Raw genomic sequence first — 19,013 nt, forward strand, 5'->3', positions numbered from 1 at the left:
TAATTTAATCTATTATATTATTGATACTGATATAGGTGAAATAAATGCTTGTTATTGGACTCAGGGAATAAGGGAGTTAGCTATAAGTTATGAAGAAGAGGGGGGAAGTTTTATGAGCCAGGAGGATGTATCCATACTCAGCTACAGTACTTCTACTTTCTCCCCCAGCTCCTCACTGCTCAGGCTCCATAATACCAGTCACACAGGAACTGGAATCTCCAGCAGTACAGACAGAATCATTCCCTGCTGGGAATGTAGCCTAGCAATACTGGGAAGATTTGGTTGCTAAGCGGCGGTCGCTAGGACCGCCATTTTGGAAAGGGGAAAGGAGCCCGCAGACCGGAAGTGCCGGCACAGCGCGGCCTCCTCTTCCGGAATGAGGATTTTTGCTGGAGGAAATGGCGCCGGTGGATGTGTTGACGGCTGTGTTTCCAAGAAAGCCTCTAGCGGACTGAGGGGCGCCCAGAGGCCGCTGCTCCCGCCGGCCGCACCCCTAATGTCACTGCAGTGCACTTTATATACATGAGGTGAGTCCCCGGCGCTGGGCTGCCATTACACCCGCCTGCTCCCCGCGCCTTGCACGGAGGACGAGACGGTGGCTGCAAGATGCATTGCGTGCAGCACCGGGCAGGCTGGTCTCGCGATGCCTGGATGCACTACAAAGCGCAGTATGCCGTGCATACGCCTTTTTTTGCTGGCCGGCGTCAATTCATTTATATTTATATGATTTTTATTATTTATATGGGTGCAAAGGGTTAATAGGAGGCAGACAACCACCCCCCCCCCCCCTCTTTCTTTTTATATGGTGTCTGGGTTGCAGCATCTGTAGCCCTAGTTCCCATGTACAGGGTGTATGTATTGCACCGTGCATCTCAGGGGTTGTGTTACGATAGGGGTTGCATTGCTGTGGCTGCTTGTTGTCGCCATTGGACTAATACTGGTTTCAGTTACAGAGAACTGGATGCTGCAGCTACCAAAGACATTGTTGGCGATCTCAGTAGGTGAGTTATAATTTCAGGATATTTTTTGGTATTATGTATGATAGGTTACACTTGGTTGGAGCATAGGGGTGACCTCCAAGCGGGTTGCTAATTAGCCATTTGTATGTGCTTGATACAGTGTGTGTATGTATGTATACGCACACACTGCTACACATGGCTTTAACCCAATAGTTTATATAATAAAATAAAAATATATATCGATATTTATCCAATGATCCCTGGCACTGGTGCAGCCTCTTCAGACAGGGCAATCCTGCTCCAGGTGCCATCCCCAGAGGTATAAACCTTCCACAATAAAGGTTGGCACTCGGGAGGCTTTAGAAATACGAAACGCGTTGAAAACTTCATCCGTCATTGGAAGTCTGAACCTCAGCATAGCAATTCATCACCACTATATTGAACATAATACACACACATAATTTCTATTATTATTGTTTTGCCAGGAGAACCGGCACTCTGCTAAATAGTAATAGTACTGGTGCCTCCACAATAATGTGAATGTGCGGCACTCAGTTTAAAAGAATCACGCTGAAAGCCAATATAATCAATGTTTCAATATACAGTATTAAGATTTAGTGTTGTAGCCGGTGTTATAATTTTCTTGTTGTATATTGCTTCTCTGCGTGTGTGTGTTTCATCTGTTCAGTTATCCATTGTTTATGAAGTGCCCCCATTTACATAGCCCTGTACATTAAAATACATGCTGCTTACAAATGCAAAACAGTCTGGTATATATATGGTGCAATTCAATTGTTCTGCATCCGGTCCCATATAAAGTGATGGGAGATTGCAGAGCGATTATTCAATTGATTTTATTATCAGTATAGACCAGTGATGGCTAACCCTGACACTCCAGCTGTTGTTGAACTACACATCCCAGCATTTCCTGCTCAATTTTACTATTTGGTCATGGTAAAACTGATGCAGGGCATGCTGGGATGTGTAGTTCAACAGCTGGAGTGTCAAGGTTAGCCATCACTGGTATAGAGTCTCCTCTGTGATTAATCTGCTTATTATTATTATTATTATTATTATTATTATTATTGTGTTATTTCTGTGTACACAGTAAAATGTCGCAGTTTTTCTATTGTTATTTAGCAGCCTCTAATTTATAGAAGCTCGTTAGGTACATTAAAGTAGACTGGCCGTTCCTATAGTCTTATTTTGTGTATGAAGTTCTGCTGCGGGTTCCTTCTCCAGTGGGTGTCTATGTAGCATATCAGAAACTATGTTGATTCCATGTAGCTGTTTATACAGATTGTATCAATTTCCGGGCACTGATACAAAGTCACCTTTCATAGTGAGCTTAATGTTTAATTACTGGTCTGTAACAGAGAACAAGGTTTGTCCCCTGGAGACAGATTCACCCAAAAGGGCACATGTAAGGTGTTGTAAGTTGCTCTGTATGAAGATGTTGGTCATGAAATTATCCTACATGTGTAGGCCAAATTATTTATTCTATATATAGGAAGTGGTTTGTCAAATTATTAAGGCAAATTGCAATTTTATTGAAGCAGTATAAGTGTCTTCATTTAAACCTTCTGTATTTACCCTGTCCTGTTGCATACATAGAAATGCTCATCTGTAATAATGTTACAGTGTATGATCTGGTCTCTGGTGCGGCCGTAATGTATTTGCATATTGATACACTCCTCAGTGTCCCTTTCCCCTGCCCTATCTGGGCTGCATTGTATAGATATGGAAATGAGAGGGGCGTACCTCTACACGTTGGGTCAATCTCCCCACCCCCAGAGCTACGCTGTTTGCTTCCCGAGCAACCACAGGCACCAGTATCAATTATGAAACATCAGTTAGAGCTGTGAGAAAAGAAAGTGAAAGCTGATCATATATGAAAATGCAGCACATAATCACATGCGTGTTTAGTGGGGCTCTGATCCGGGCAGAATTCAAGAGAGTTTTATTCACGTCCATTATAGGCTTAATAAGAATAAAATGATGATCTGTATTTGTTCTGCTTATAGGTTTCTATAAGTGATCAACAGGAGTGTGCCATATATCTTTTGCTTAAAAATGCTTATTTTATAGTGTACAGTCGGTTAACACGGTTTATTACCCTGGTACTGTGTTCTGTGTCATCAGAAATTCTATTGTTGCCAAACACAGCCCCAGCTTGTGTTGCATGGAGTGGTAGGGCAGAGGTGTATTCTATACAGTGAGTGCACAAATTACCACCTTAGCGGATAGGAGCGCACCCCACATTTCATATACTATGTCAGGTATAGGCAACCTGCGGAACTTCCAGCTGCTCTGGGACTACACATCCCAGCATGCCCTGCTGTGCTAAGGCATGCTAAAACTGCATGCTGGGATGTGTAGGTTCACATTAGTTGGGGTGCCACAGGTTGCCTACCCATGCATATTATTGTCAAAGGTGCCAGGGGATAGCTTTGGACTGGTGCTTTTGTATTAAGCAAATGTCATTGGCTCAATAAGATTTATAGTATTTATAGAAATAATCTGCCAAAAACATCATCCAAATGGCGGGTTTTATAACCTGACTTTTCATAAATAATCCCTGTTACCTGTTCACCAACGTGACTGCTAATGCTCCCATTGATTTCAAGCAGTTTATTGTTGGGGGTAGAAATGGGGGTCCTTCCATGTCCAGGTAGATTTTAATGGTACATAGAAAATAGAAAGTTTCATACATTCTGTACAATACCTGATGCCGATATCGGCGGCAGCGGAGACCAACTTGGTGCCGGCATCCTGTATCCTTGCTGTTGCGGGTGGAAGAGACTGGGGGAGCGGGGGTTTCGTTAACTACGTGCTCACATATATATACAGACAAGAGAGGTGGTCATAGACTAAGGGGGGTATGCAATCTGTGTCGTGCTCCCGCAGCCATCTCTAGACGGGGAGATGGCTGCAGGGCCCTATTCAATGCTGTCTTCCCCGACAGCATTGAACAGGGGTTCTCTGCAGAACGAGCCCGACATCACAAGCTGTTGGGCTCGTTCTGCAGAAAAAAGCCAGAAATAGGCGAGCTCCTGGCCGGAGCTCGTCTATTTCTGTCCTCAGCTCGCGGCCACGTCCCCTTCTCGCCACTCGGCGGCCGGGACATTGAATCCCGACCGCCGAGCTCAAGTCGAGCAAAGCAAACACGGGACAGGGGCACGGCTGTCGAGCTTGCTCGACAGCCGTTCCCCTGACATTGAATACCCCCCAAAGTAAGAGATCTCTCAGAAGGGCCCTTCTATGGGTATCTTTTATTTTCTTGTGTATGTGGCTTTAAGGTGCATACACATTAAACCTTGTGATCGGTGAAAGATATTGGTGAACGATTTCCCTTGAACTTCCCAGTGTCCTGGACAAACCCTATTGTGCATACAAACTGAACGATGAACTGTCTAGCTAGACCAGGCATGCTGGGATGTGTAGTTTCACAACAGCTGGAGGGCCACAGGTTGGACATGCTTGAGCTAGAGTCATAAAACTTTGACCAGCGGCAGCGAGCATCGTTCTTCGCTCATTCATACACACTAGCTGATATGTTGAATATCGTACGGAGGTCCCAAAATAAACTTTGTTTTGAAATATCGTCCAGTGTGTGCGCACCTTTTACAAGGGTAGAAATTGATGAGTGTGTCCATAGTTTTTGATGCCAAGTGACCTGTATTCAAATATATTAACTGTCCATTGACAGACTTTTACACGTGACATTTTCTACCCGAATGTATTGTCTCAGGTCCTGTGTAGCACTGGCTGTTTGTGTGATGTGTATATACAGTATCTAAAATCAGATGTGCTGGATTTCCAATGTGACTGTTGTGGTTATATTATATCTCTTGCACTTGTTTGAGAAATGATTCGAGAAGGGGTTTGACTTGCTACTCTCTTTATTGGAGCAGGAACATCTTCTGTAGCCTTTACCTAGAGCAAGTGTGACCTTGATACAGATTATGTTGGTGTATTTGTGTTATCACAGTGTTTGCTCATGTGTGCCCTTATCTCCTCTGCACCAGTGTTGCCTTGAGAATGTTTCCAGTGATTGCCTGTACAGGTGCGGGATTGCAGGCCGCTCTGTAAAGCATTAACAAAACCCGAAGAGTAATATTCTGTATATACACTGACCTTCCTACCACAGCACAAGTACTAGGGATGGCCATCGTTGCAATTGCCATCGATGGCAATTCTGCAACTGGCCATCAATAGTGCTAAACTATGCAATGGCTGACCATCAATATTTTTAAATATCGATGGTTAGCTTTTGTGTTTGATTGGCCTGTGGGCCAATCAAAACACGGGGGTGGGGCTTCGCGGGTGTCGGAGCTATGCTCCGTGTCCTGGCATTTTGAAGAAGAAAAAAAAGCAAAGCATCTTTTTGCTGTTCCATCGATGGAGGGAAACCATCTGGTTCTCCCCCATTGATGGCAAAAGTATTTGACATCGGCCATGAACCATCGATGATTTTAAATCATCGATGGCCATCCCTAACAAGTACTCACTGCTGTTGTGAGGTTGTAGTGCATGTATGTGGGGCTGAAACGAAGATCCTTTTTCCACCATAATGCCAGGTCCAACCCATGTCATAGGTGTGTCAGACAGGTCATACCCGCTGGCTGGTACTGATATATTGGCAATGAAACCTGATATGCGGCAATAGCTTATGTGCTATAAGACACACATTCTGATCTACTTCCCATACTACTTTTAGGAGGGGGAGGTTTTATGCTGAAGATCCTCCCCTGTCAAGCTAACGAGCGCTTTAAGCAAAGGGTTGATTCGGGTTGCCTAGATGCAGAGCGTGCGCTTTGATTTGATGATTTTCCTGTTGAGTTGTGATTTATGTAAAGCGTTATGAAATGTTACGGGCATCTAAATGAACGGTTAAACTTAGAAGAAACCCTTCTGTTCTACCACTTTCAGACAGAAATGTCTACAATGCATGACCCCCTTTACAGAGAAAAGCAAATTACTGGGTTGCCAATTTGTACCCGGTAATTGGTTGATTAGCATGGGTATTCTGTGTAAAAGGGGAAGGACCCGCGTTGAATGGAAAATTCCTGGTTAGAATTGTTTTAGCCGATTTTTGTTTTTTTTTCTGTGTGAAAGGGGTGTTATTTATGTATAATTTAGTTCTGCAATAATGACTGCTAATACATGATCCTTAAATAGACGGATTACAGACCAGTTTCATTTTCTTGACCATAAATCATAATAAAACTAAAAGTACGACATTGAGACATTCTTTGTGTGCAGGCTAGCGGTGACCTTTAGGAATCCGTGTCACTCATTCATAACAATGTGCTACAGCCGGATGCTGTTCCAGAAAGAAGAGACTTCTGCTGCTTCGGAGCAGTTCACCATTCACATTTGGCAGATGCAACGTAAAATGACTGGCATCCAGGGCCACCTCTGAGGAAACCTCACCTATAGGAGATGGCATTGGCTGGTTTTAACAGCCAATTGCATTGATGCCTTGAGGACAACTGTAATATTTTCTCCAATGGTTGTATCTCATAGAAAAGGCTCAAGGGCATGGATCTATATTTTATTTGTCCCCGCAGAGTGGAAAACACTTCGGTATGTGAAGTGAAAAATAGCCTGGTGTCTGCTGGCACGACCAGAGCTGTAAAGAAAATCTTGGTCTCTGATTGATTGATATAGATGACAAAATAAGCGATTAAATCTTATCCGCCTATCTCCTCTCATTTGACTGAGGAGAGCGGAGATGTTGCTCAAAGTGCAGTCTTGCAGAATCTCCCAAGAACAGCAGAACATGAGTAAAACCCAAACTGCAGCGTACATTATTATCTCAGACTCCTCTGGAGACCTCAGCTGTAAAACGGTGCTCCCTCTGTGTCACCAATGCCTTAGGCGTTCTTTAAGGAGTGAGTAAAGCCGTTGTTTGATGACAAATGCTGTGTATTACTGAGTGGAATCATGTGTATGAAGTAACAGGAGTGTTTACACTCGACAGAGTATATCTAGCAGGCGGATATGTCAGAAGGGGAAGTGCCCACAGTGACTGGCAGCTGCTGACATTTGCAGAAACAGGGTTTAATGGCCCTTGACATTAGCTCATGATGACATCACAGGATAACGTTCCCTCACTAATAGTGTACTGCATTGGAAGGATGACTGTAATGGAGCTTGCTGTTTGCTCATTTTGCAAGTGATCTTACAATAGGTGGCTTAAAGTTTGGAAGGAGCTTCGCTGCTTGCAACTTGATTGAACTGGCCAGAGGAGGGATGCAAGCAGGCCAGAGCAGCTGTATGTCAGCTGTGATGAAGGGCATGCCCTGTCCTCTTATCTAGAGGCATTCAATAGCACTTGTTTGCTCTTGAGGCCCTGCTTTGGGGGAGCCAGAAGTATTCTATCCCGGCAGTGGAGAGTTTTCACTAGTGGTAACACATGGCGACTCCAAAAACACACGGGCAGACAAAAGTTGAACAGGCTGTATCTGTCATGTGCAAGCTGTGCTTTCATCTGTTGTCAGCGTATACAGTGTCGCCCTTTTTTTTTTTTTTTTTCTCCCTTTCCTTCAAGGGAGCTTTCAAAAGTGCTCAGTAAAGGAAGGCGACATGTAGTAATCTGTTTTTTGGGGCATTTTTATTTATTTAAAAAAAAAAAAAAACCCAACAACTTATAATGGCCTATGGCAGTGTTTCCAAACTCTTTAAATCACAGCACCCTAGATTATCATAATAATTTCCACAGCACCGCTAGGTGCAAACTTTATTACTAAGAAATGTAAGAAAAAAAAAAATTACATTCAAATACTGTAAGTTGTGCTTAAGGCCCCCATACACTAGAACTATTTTGCACAATTTCATCCAATCTCGATGTTTCGGACCAAAATATCATCTGAAAAGTACCACATCGTTAGTGTTTTCCATCTGATGCATGGTCCTGTGAGTCTCAGATGGGAGTTCCTAGGTTGGACGTACCACACCTGTGATTTATCGGAATCAGATGGGGGGGAAAAAGGAGTGCTTTTTGCACATGCGATATAGCGCAGGAAGTTTGACTGACATTTCCAGTCCCTCTAGCCCCTAATCCAGCACATCACATATATTTTATGGCACAGTTGTATACAATAAGATATCTCATGCTATTTATCTCTTGATCAATCCACGCGGATATATCCTATGCAAAAAATGACACCAAAGTACCAAACCAGTTGGAATCACTCCTGGTAAGGTCCAGGGGGAGTTCAAGGGAAATTGCATCCAATTTCAGTGTCTGGTATATCGTTGAAGTGTATGGGGCTGTTAGGTCCAGGTTCTTGGTGGGGGCAGGATTCACTTCTGTTTACCCACATACTTTATAAGTGGAAGCCAAAAGCACTTATTTTGCCTATTGCTTTGACCATAAATAATTTGAATCCGTTCTGGATCACCGACCGGAGGCACCTTATGGTGCCACAACACACGGTTTGTGAACCACTGCTATATGGAACAAAAAAGGAGAACATCGGGGAAATTTTAGGGAAAGGGACAGAACTTTATGTACTTTTGATATCTACCAGTTGATATAAACTCAATGTGTACTTAGACATACCCTGAACAGCATAGGCAGGGATGCAGTTAAAATCCCGGCGGTTGGGATCCCGGCGTTCAGAATCCCGACCGCCGAAATCCCGACACTTTCTCCCTCCGTGGGTGTCCACGACACCCCTGGAGGGAGAATAAATTAGCGTGCCGAGCGTAGCGAGGCACTGGGCCAGTTGCGTGGCGAGCGTAGCGAGCCCGCAAGGGGGGGCGATCCACGGCCCCCCCCCCTTGTCAGGATTCCGGCGTCAGGATTTTGAACGCCGGGATTTCATACTGAATCCCATAGGCAGTAGTAGTAGTAGTAGTAGTAGTAGTAGTAGTAGTAGGTGATCCAATGGCTAAAGTAAGTAGACCCTAGCAGCATGATGGGTTACTAGCTAGAATTTGGAAAGTTACGGAGATTCAAGTTCAGTCCTCCAGGTCCTGGAGGAACTTCTGAATCTCCAGAGTCAAAAAATGTATTGTATCTTGCATTCCATTGCATGCATTTTTGGTGTAGATGCATTACTCCAAATCAATAGTAGCTGTTTTTGCCATAATATATCTATAACTGTAGGTGTACTGTAATAAAACAAAGGTAGAAACTGGTCCGGGGGCATGGGACTCCCACGTTACCTGCCTTATCTAAGTCAAAATTGCCAACCATAGACCCTGAAGAAGCAACATCCGCCCCCAAAAACATGAACTATACTCCCCACCTGACCGCAGTTTCTACAGCAATATTTAGTGGGACAATTTTGATGCTAACGAGTTAAGAAAAATAATCTTGTACAACATTTCAGGATGACTGCAAAACAATATGCACTTACATTGTCCAACTTTATGCTGGTCATCACACAATGGTGAGGTCGGCTGCATGACCTGATCAGTTAAGGGTCAAGTAGCTCATGGTTTCCGCTGCTGATGACTGATCATACTGGCCGTTAAGAGTGGATTCTAGTGGTATTTCCTCATCTTTATTTTTGTATATATTTTTTTCTTCAGTTATATCTTATAATTTTTGCCTAAGATTTAGATGTATTAAAGTTAAACACATGGTTGCCTACCTGACCCTCTCCATGAGGGAGAAAATGCTCTGATACTGGACTTCCCTGGTAATGTGTGATTGCCATCACCTGTGAGGGAGCTAGGTAATTGATGAGAAAGGTGTCTCCCCACAGGTGACGGCAATCATACATTACCGGGGAAGTCCAGGAACAGAGCATTTTCTCCCTGCAGGAGAGGGTCAGGTAGGCAACCCTGCTGAAACATCGCTCAGTTGGGTAACTGTTAAGAAATGAAACGCCGGTAGTAGTTGTAAGGTGTTTTGTCCAAACAGGACTCCTGGTGCTTAATAATGAAGAGTTAATACATAACTGGTTATTTAGACTGTAATGGCTAAACAAATGATGCAGTGTTTATTGGAGTTAATTATGAGTGATGAAGAGATTTATGATCAGGTGTGTCATTAAGCATGGGGAGTTACTTCAGAAGAAGCATGGCGTTCATGTTGATAGTGGAATTATATGAAGTGGAAGATGGGACGGACAGTGGGACAGAGAAGGGGATTGGGTGATCAGTGAGGTGGATAAGGGAGGGCGTAGTGTGTGTGTGGAGGGGGGGAGACCAGGAGGGAGCAGCAGTACGTAGCCGTCTGCTGTCACGGGGGAAGGGGGGAGCAGCAGCGCTAATCTCCCAGGCCCTGACCTCCGCTCAGCTACCATATTCCCAGCGATTACCGCCAATATCACCCCCGTGTGTACGCACCTTAAGGGTTACTGCCTCACAACACTTGCATCATAGGTTAAATACCAACCAGAGCCATATTGGTGTGGAGTTTGTATGTTCTCCATTTTTTGCTTGGGTTTTCTCCTCTATACAAAAACAAACATACTGCTAGTTTAACTGACCTCCAAAGAAAACAATCACCTTTTTATATGTTCCTCCATGCAGTAAGAAGTGCCACAATATCTCTCTGACCTGTCCACTGGGGCCAATGAATGACTATTCACTGTTAAGGCCCCCATACATTAGTCCGACTTGTGCTAAGGACAAGTCGGACCTGATTTCCCTGGCAGCTCCCCGGGAGGGGGACACACAATTAGGCACTTGATGTGCCAAGTTTTGCATATGATCATGTGATTTATCATATACAACTCCCGGGGAGCTGCAAGGTGGTGGGAGCAGGGGGGCACTGGACATCGAGGGAGCGGACAGGGGATGCTGTGGGGGACACTGAGGCGGCAGACTCTGGTGAGGGTAATGCTGTGTACACATGATGAGATTTGACATTAGATTTTGACTATATAGCTAAAATCGCATGCAGATCTCACAGGTTTTTTACCTTGCGATCCCGATGCGCGCTCCCGTGACAGCACAAATCAAAACCCAGATAGACAGCGCAGCAATGACCATATAGTGAAAATCTAATGCAGATTGTGTGGATTGTATGTAAATAGTATAGAGATAGCAAAGATTGCATAGCACTCCAATCTTAAGTCGAATAGCAAGGGAATCTGGATCCGATATGATTTCCCGGCGGTCGGGATCCCGGCGGTCGGAATCCCGACACTGGAATCCCGACCGCCGAAATCCCGACAAGGGGGGGGACATGGATCGCCCCCCCTTGCGGGCTCGCTGCGCTCGCCACGCAGCGGGCCCGGTGCCTCGCTACGCTCGGCACGCTATTTTATTCTCCCTCTATGGGTGTCGTGGACACCCACGGAGGGAGAAAGTTTCGGGATTTCGGCGGTCGGGATTCCAGTGTCGGGATTCCGACCGCCGGGATCCCGACCGCCGGGAAATTAACCGCATCCCGGGAATCTCACCGTGTGTACACAGCATAACGGAGATCCGGGCAGGGGGAGCCGGAGAAGGGATCTTTCAGTGCTGCAAGGAAAAAAAAAAAGCCCATTCATTGTATGGGCTTTTTTCTTTCTTGCAGCACACCACTGACCGCTTCCTGCTCCGGCTCCCGCTGCCTGGCTCTCCTTTTCCCTTGTCTGCATCCGCCGCCAGCCACCTCGCAGCGTCTGCTGCCCCTGCCCGGCTGCGCATAAGATTTAGCAAATCTTATGTGCAGCCAGTCCGACCTTCTGACTCCGATCTGATGTGCACGAGACCGTGCATCGGTGGCCAAATTTCACTGCCCAAATCGCATAGTGTATGGGGCCTTAACACTGCATACTGAATGTGCTTAAAAAATAAATATATCCGGGTTTATGTGGGATAAGAGAAGGATTCTGCTGTAGCATGACGTGGAGTAATGGCGGGAATAGGGGCAGCTTTGTAGAAGTAGGTGGAGGGCATGTGTATGTTTTTGCTACCCAGTTTAAAATAAAGGGGGGGCAGACAAAAATCCCTTCTAGGCTCCAAAACTTTGGGGGCCAGTTACTACATGGTTATATGCTGCTGGTACTAGGAGTCATTTCTTTAGTGCTGGAGCCGTGAACCTTGGACTCCTTATCTTAACCTGCCATAGAGACCTGTGATTACACCATAAACAAATCAGAGTAGTAACCTCTGAGGTTAATAATTAACCCTTAAAGGGGTGTACACATGGGCTGGAGGATGGGAGATTTTGACGAAGCAATTTTGCTTAGTCAAAATCGCAATGTCACTGCCAAAGCTAATCCGGCAGCCATCCTTAGCAGCAGACCGCGCGTACAGCCGAAAAGACACTGCAGTGTCTAGTCAAATTATTCTTGCCTGCAGTGTCTATTTGGCCGGGCGATGTCAGCGCTGCGGGGCCATGCATCGCTATCTCTTGCTGTGTACACACGGGCCGATTTTGGGAACCCTTCTAAGTGATTTTGAACTTGTCAAAATCGCTTAGAAGAATCACCCCTTTACACTGATTCCTGCCACAGATGGGGCAATAACTATTTAGCGCTGTGATTGCCGAGTGGCTGTCTGATCCTACAGCAGAGCATCACAGCTATAATTGGGTGTACGTTCCTGACCTTGGCAAGTAGAAATCTGTGCTGTGTATGTCTCTGGACGCTGTGTACCTTTCTGAATTGGCACAGTGCATCCAACCTGCTGAACTGTCATGTACCTCCCCCCTTCCACCCTATGGTAAATTGCTTTCCACATAAACTACCTTCTGAGTGTCTAAATAGGTGCTTAATGTCTGCTACAAGCGGTTAAATGTCTGTTTATCGTGAACAATTGCTATATTGTTACAAGCAATCAAGGAGGAGGGAATTATCAGAGGGCACGCTTAATCTGGTTACAACTGGGTTTATGAAGCCCCACAATATGAAAGCTCTCCTAATTAAAGAGAACCGTTCTCCAAAGAGTACTCATCTGTGTAATTAATGTTTTTCTTTATTAGTAACTGCATACTCAGTGTAGCTGGGAACATTAATAGAATTGTTTAATTTGCTACAATTTCTGTGCACACTCCCTCCATGGTTTGCGAGCCGCACGTCCCCTGTCATTATTTCAGTCTTGTATTTTATTTCTTTCCCTTGTTATGGAGTGTCTCGTTGCAAACGGCCCCTTGTGTATTCCTCTCCGGAGCCGCTCTGGCAGGAGGGGAATGCTAATTTCTGTGACTCTTGTGCTGATGTTTGTCGTGTGTGTGTGTGTGTGTGTGTGTGTGTGTGTGTGATCTCTGTTTAGCAGTCGGTGTAAAACCTGCAGAAGAATAGACAATAGTTCTGTTTTCCACAGCAAAATTCCGGCAGCAACAACTGTTGCTTTCATTCGTTCTGTAAACTGAAGGATGTCTATCCCTCATCTATTCACCAAATAGGTCCATGTGTTTGGATTGTTCCATATTTAAAGAGGTGTTTTATTGTGTTCTTTTCTCTATGCTGTGAATAGCACCCTGCTAAGTCGGAAAATGCAGGTACTTTTGACTCCACCCGCGAGTATCGACATTTTCCAACTTGAGTGCCCTGCGGCGATGCAGTTTGTGCCGCGGTAGAGCACAAACAGTGACAGGTGCTGCAGAAAACCACAAGTCGACGTTTGCAGCGCACTGATTAGAATTTTTTTTCCAGTTTTTGAGGGAATCCTACTGGGAACTTTACCATTCCCAGTAGGATTCCACATGGATGGAAAAGCATGAGAGAGTCCCTCAAACTGAAAAAATAAATTCTAATCAGTGTGCTGCAAACTAGGCACCTGGCCTGTAGCATGGCAAACAAAGCGCTGCACTAATTAAGGGTCCATATGTTCTTGTGTCCACATTGACACAACATAACTTCTAGAAAGCCCCAACCCCAAAAAACATGTCAACTTTTTTTCCATGTTGATCTTTAGTCAATATCGACCTAGTGCATGTCAGCTTCTTGGTGTTGACCTGTACCTAGACCATGTCTGAGTTAGTGCACGCGGTGACCATTATTTCTGCTTACTCTCCCAAGGTGGCTAGCTGAAATCCTTCCACAATCAGGCTTTTGTGCACCTAGGGCTGACGTTTTGGCAGTATGCCCAATGCTTTGCACAAGTAACGGGTACCTATTAGAAAAGAGATTTAACTATGACTGTAGCGAAAATGGGTGCAATATGGTTTCATGCATTAGTGTTATCTGCGCTATCGATCATGGGAATTATATTGTTTTTGGGCACCTGTAAGTAATCAGTGCCCGATTGGTAATAATTGTTTCACCCAAAGGGTGTTGGCACTGCAGGCGACAAATGCATCGGGTTTAGCGGCACAAAGACGCTAGATCAGTAATGGGCATGTCACGGAAACAGCAATTTTTAGCATCTAAAATCCCGTCTACGGCAGGTTTTTGTTCCACCACCCCAGGAGTGCAAGCAGAAATAACGGGTGCCCCCGGATCCAGAACCCCGTCAGATGCCCAAAAGTAATTGAATTTCCCTTTGTGTCGGGATTCAACACTCTGATGTGAGTGTAATGCTTGTGATGTGTTCTAGGGGTACAGCGCAGGAGGAGGGAGTACAGTTAATGGAAGAAAGGAAAAACCGAAAGAACGATAAGAAAAAGAAGGAAGCTGCCTCTAAAAAGGTATGGAAATATTGTGGGTTGTACTTCTTGTCACTAGTCTCCAGCACACTGATACAAGTGTATGTATGGCATTGCTTCAGGTTGTATGCCTTACCGGTAGTCCCCACTGCACTGTGACATGGTTGTATGTATGGCATTGCTTCAGGTTGTACGCCTTACCGGTAGTCCCCACTGCACTGTGACAAGGGTGTATGTAGGGGATTGCTTCAGGTTGTACGCCTTACCGGTAGTCCCCACTGCACTGTGACACGGGTGTATGTATGGGATTGCTTCAGGTTGTACGCCTTACCGGTAGTCCCCACTGCACTGTGACACAGGTGTATGTATGGCATTGCTTCAGGTTGTACACCTTACCGGTAGTCCCCACTGCACTGTGACACGGGTGTATGTATGGGATTGCTTCAGGTTGTACGCCTTACCGGTAGTCCCCACTGCACTGTGACACGGGTGTATGTATGGCATTGCTTCAGGTTGTACGCCTTACCGGTAGTCCCCACTGAACTGTGACACAGGTGTATGTATGGCATTGCTTCAGGTTGTACGCCTTACCGGTAGTCCCCACTGCACTGTGACACAGGTGTATGTATGGGATTGCTTCAGGTTGTACGCCTTACCGGTAGTCCCCACTGCACTGTGACACAGGTGTATGTATGGCATTGCTTCAGGTTGTACGCCTTACCGGTAGTCCCCACTGCACTGTGACACAGGTGTATGTATGGCATTGCTTCAGGTTGTACGCCTTACCGGTAGTCCCCACTGCACTGTGACACAGGTGTATGTATGGCATTGCTTCAGGTTGTACGCCTTACCGGTAGTCCCCACTGCACTGTGACATGGTTGTATGTATGGCATTGCTTCAGGTTGTACGCCTTACCGGTAGTCCCCACTGCACTGTGACATGGTTGTATGTATGGCATTGCTTCAGGTTGTACGCCTTACCGGTAGTCCCCACTGCACTGTGACACGGGTGTATGTATGGCATTGCTTCAGGTTGTACGCCTTACCGGTAGTCCACACTGCACTGTGACACGGGTGTATGTATGGGATTGCTTCAGGTTGTACGCCTTACCGGTAGTCCCCACTGCACTGTGACACGGGTGTATGTATGGGATTGCTTCAGGTTGTACGCCTTACCGGTAGTCCCCACTGCACTGTGACACAGGTGTATGTATGGGATTGCTTCAGGTTGTACACCTTACCGGTAGTCCCCACTGCACTGTGACACGGGTGTATGTATGGGATTGCTTCAGGTTGTACACCTTACCGGTAGTCCCCACTGCACTGTGACACGGGTGTATGTATGGCATTGCTTCAGGTTGTACGCCTTACCGGTAGTCCCCACTGCACTGTGACACGGGTGTATGTATGGCATTGCTTCAGGTTGTACGCCTTACCGGTAGTCCCCACTGCACTGTGACACAGGTGTATGTATGGCATTGCTTCAGGTTGTACACCTTACCGGTAGTCCCCACTGCACTGTGACATGGTTGTATGTATGGCATTGCTTCAGGTTGTACGCCTTACCGGTAGTCCCCACTGCACTGTGACACGGGTGTATGTATGGGATTGCTTCAGGTTGTACGCCTTACCGGTTGTCCCCACTGCACTGTGACACGGGTGTATGTATGGGATTGCTTCAGGTTGTACGACTTACCCGTAGTCCCCACTGCACTGTGACACAGATATATCTCTGCAGTATTCAGTGGGTTGTCTGGTAAAGTGTCCAATCGCATGCGTTTTATCTACCTTTCTGATCCAATGCGCATTCCTGTGTGCATTAGATCAGATTTGTAGATCGCAACTGTTGCCATCAAGATTTGTCAGATCCCGCAGCCTTGGCTGGGATCACATATGATACACTGTATGCAGTTATTTTGCATGCACTGTATCATAAGCGATCCTACTGCCCCGGAAGTTTCCATGGATTTCCAAGGGCTATTGTGTGCGACTTCTACCTTCACGAAGTTGCACTATTGATAGGAGGGGTTATAATGGAACAGCTTTAAATAACAATGGTGTCTATGTAGACCACCACCTTTTCATGTCATGGGGCTGGTATGGTCCTATATGGATTGGGGAATCGGTCATGTTGCTTTAAAACTCCATGCACAAAGTGGTCCGGACATGCTTGCATTGTCCAGACTGCTTCCACAAAACAGTCTGTTGCCGTAATGCCATCTTAGCTCCCTTCCGGCACTCACAGGAGAAATCACTCACAGGAGTTTGCAGTATCTGTGCATTGGTCTGAATCGGGCTCATTAACTCTGATCACTCAGTGGTTTAATCATGGATTAACTTTGTAATGTCTTCCTTTGGGATCTGTTATGTTGCATGTTCAGTAAAAAGTTTGTTTTTCTCTTTCATTTTAGGCCACTGAACAAAAAAACAAAGGTAAGTCCCTTTATCAAACTGCCAAGTACAGTTTATAGGATGCTGGATATATGTGTAGATTATTGGGTTGATTGCTTACAGTGCAGGGTAGGCCAGGGTTTAGGTGGATGGGATCATCCTTCTGGCAGGTGGACCATGCAGTGATCATTTGTGTTGCTGGCACCACGCCGCGCCGGTCTTGTGGTACACTGCAGTGTAAGGTAAATGACGGTTGGATCAGCCATCAATATGGGCCTGGGGCGGTCACTATTAGAATATGTTTGTTTACATTATATCTGATGGTTTTATGTAGTAGTTTTACCCTGTTGCTGAAGTCACCCCACAGAAGACAAATAATGGGGATGGGGGGAGATGATTCAATGGTTTGTGGCAAAAGGACACGGAAAAGCGAGTGGTGGCGCTGAATGAGATGAATTTCTATAAGTAAATGTAGTAAAGCTTACTACGTATAATTAAGCTTCTATGTAAAATGATTACCAGTCCAATTTTTTGGAAAACTCGGATACCTATAAAAAAAATAGTATGTGCACGCCTGGTCTCCTGTCTAAAGTGACAGGAGAACTGGGGAAGCTAGTCTCCTATTTTTTATATTTTTTTAAATTGCGCTGCGACGCCACATATAGACCAAAATGCTGGGCGCAACATGAAAAAGTGCCATTTGGGGGACACTGCTACGAGCAGATATGGCGGTGCAAGTAACTTGCTCCATCAGGTGGCCAGCACTGACAACCACATAAACAATGGAATTGGCTCATGTCGCCAAACGGAATAGCCGCTGAGTTTGATGGCAATGGGAGATGCTAGCCAAACTCTTAGGGGGGTATTAAATGTTGGTCGTGCTCCCTCAGCCATCTCCCCGACAGCATTGAACAGGGGTTCTCGGCAGAACGAGCCCCACATCACAAGCTGTCGGGCTCGTTCTGCCGAGAAAAGCCGGAAATGGGAGAGCTCCCAGCCGGAGCTAGTCTATTTCCGCCCTCAACTCGTGGCCACGCCCCTGGACATTGAATCCCGACTGCCGAGCTCAAGTCGAGCAAAGCGAGAATGGTACAGGGGCTCGGCAGCCGTGCCCCTGACATTGAATACCCCCCTTAGTGTTTTTTTTTTTGTTTTTTTTTCATTACCTGTATTATTATTTTAAACCTCCGAGGAGGCTTTTACAATGACGAAATTTTAGTTATGAACCGTTTATTATACACACGTTTTGCAGTGATTGCCCTGGTTTGTGAGGATATGGATCCCTCCATGGGCTGATGGTTTTCCCTTTCCATCAGAATGGGATCAGGAGAAGCAGAGAGCGCTTGTTTCCAAGCTTCATTAGCAGGGACCCCTGTTTATTTAGGACATTTGAGCAATAAACCCCTTTCATTAAGATGCATGTTTCCGCTCTGTGTCCTGCGACTACTAGACAAGCACCAATGCTGCTCATTCTTCCTGTTCTGAACTGAGATCAGTGTCTCCAAGTTGAAACTCTCTGCTAGCTATCCACGCAGATTTAGCCAACAGTACCCAGGAAGCATTGCTGCAGCATGTCCACACATACCCAGAAGTTGGCTATTCCAGGTGCCCGTGGTAAGAGCCCTGGAGAGGTGGTTTAATGTGCCATTATAGGAGTCTAGGTGGAACAAGAGGTGCCAGTGTGGGAGCCTGGTGGTAGAAGCGAGTTACTTACCTTCTATGCAGTGGGAGGAGTCTGTAACTGGTAGATACGGACTGCGAGGCGGAATCCTTAGGAGTGCAGAAGTAGGACTATCAATGCATGTGTAACCACATCCTGTATCTCATGGCTCATTCACACCAACATGGGTCAACATCCATGAAACTATTTAGTGTGTGAATGAAAAATGTTGTGACGTGCGATTCCTGATAGTCTGTGTAGTAATGCATGCGTGTTAATGATGTGAAATAGGGCATGCAGCATAAGCATTTTTTAATTGCAGCGACTGAAACATGCCCACAAGAAAGAATTTTTGGTACTCTTTACCTAGCACGGCGCCCACGATTTTGATCGTGGGCATCGCAGGTAAAAAAATCGCGGGCATTGAATGCACTAAAAATCGGGTGCGACGCGATGCCAGCGATTTCCCATAGGGAACAATGTTAAATTTCTCAATTGACCCGATTTTACTGTTCAATGC

At 45.6% G+C, this 19,013-nt stretch overlaps 1 protein-coding gene across 3 annotated transcripts in view; it reads left to right on the top strand.

Moving 5' to 3' along the window:
• Positions 1-375: 375 nt before the first annotated feature.
• Positions 376-19,013, top strand: part of TNRC6A (trinucleotide repeat containing adaptor 6A) — a 67,086-nt gene continuing 48,448 nt past the window's right edge. For all 3 annotated transcript variants that reach the window (XM_083152932.1, XM_083152934.1, XM_083152933.1), the window contains exons 1-4: positions 376-527; positions 948-1,001; positions 14,394-14,484; positions 16,854-16,875. In XM_083152932.1, coding sequence (XP_083009058.1) covers positions 523-527; positions 948-1,001; positions 14,394-14,484; positions 16,854-16,875 — 172 coding nt within the window. In that variant the 5' untranslated portion in view covers positions 376-522. The remainder of the gene's footprint in view (positions 528-947; positions 1,002-14,393; positions 14,485-16,853; positions 16,876-19,013) is intronic.

The sequence above is a fragment of the Crinia signifera genome, chromosome 7, assembly GCF_055691185.1.
Source record: "Crinia signifera chromosome 7, ASM5569118v1, whole genome shotgun sequence".
Taxonomy (NCBI): Eukaryota; Metazoa; Chordata; class Amphibia; order Anura; family Myobatrachidae; genus Crinia; species Crinia signifera.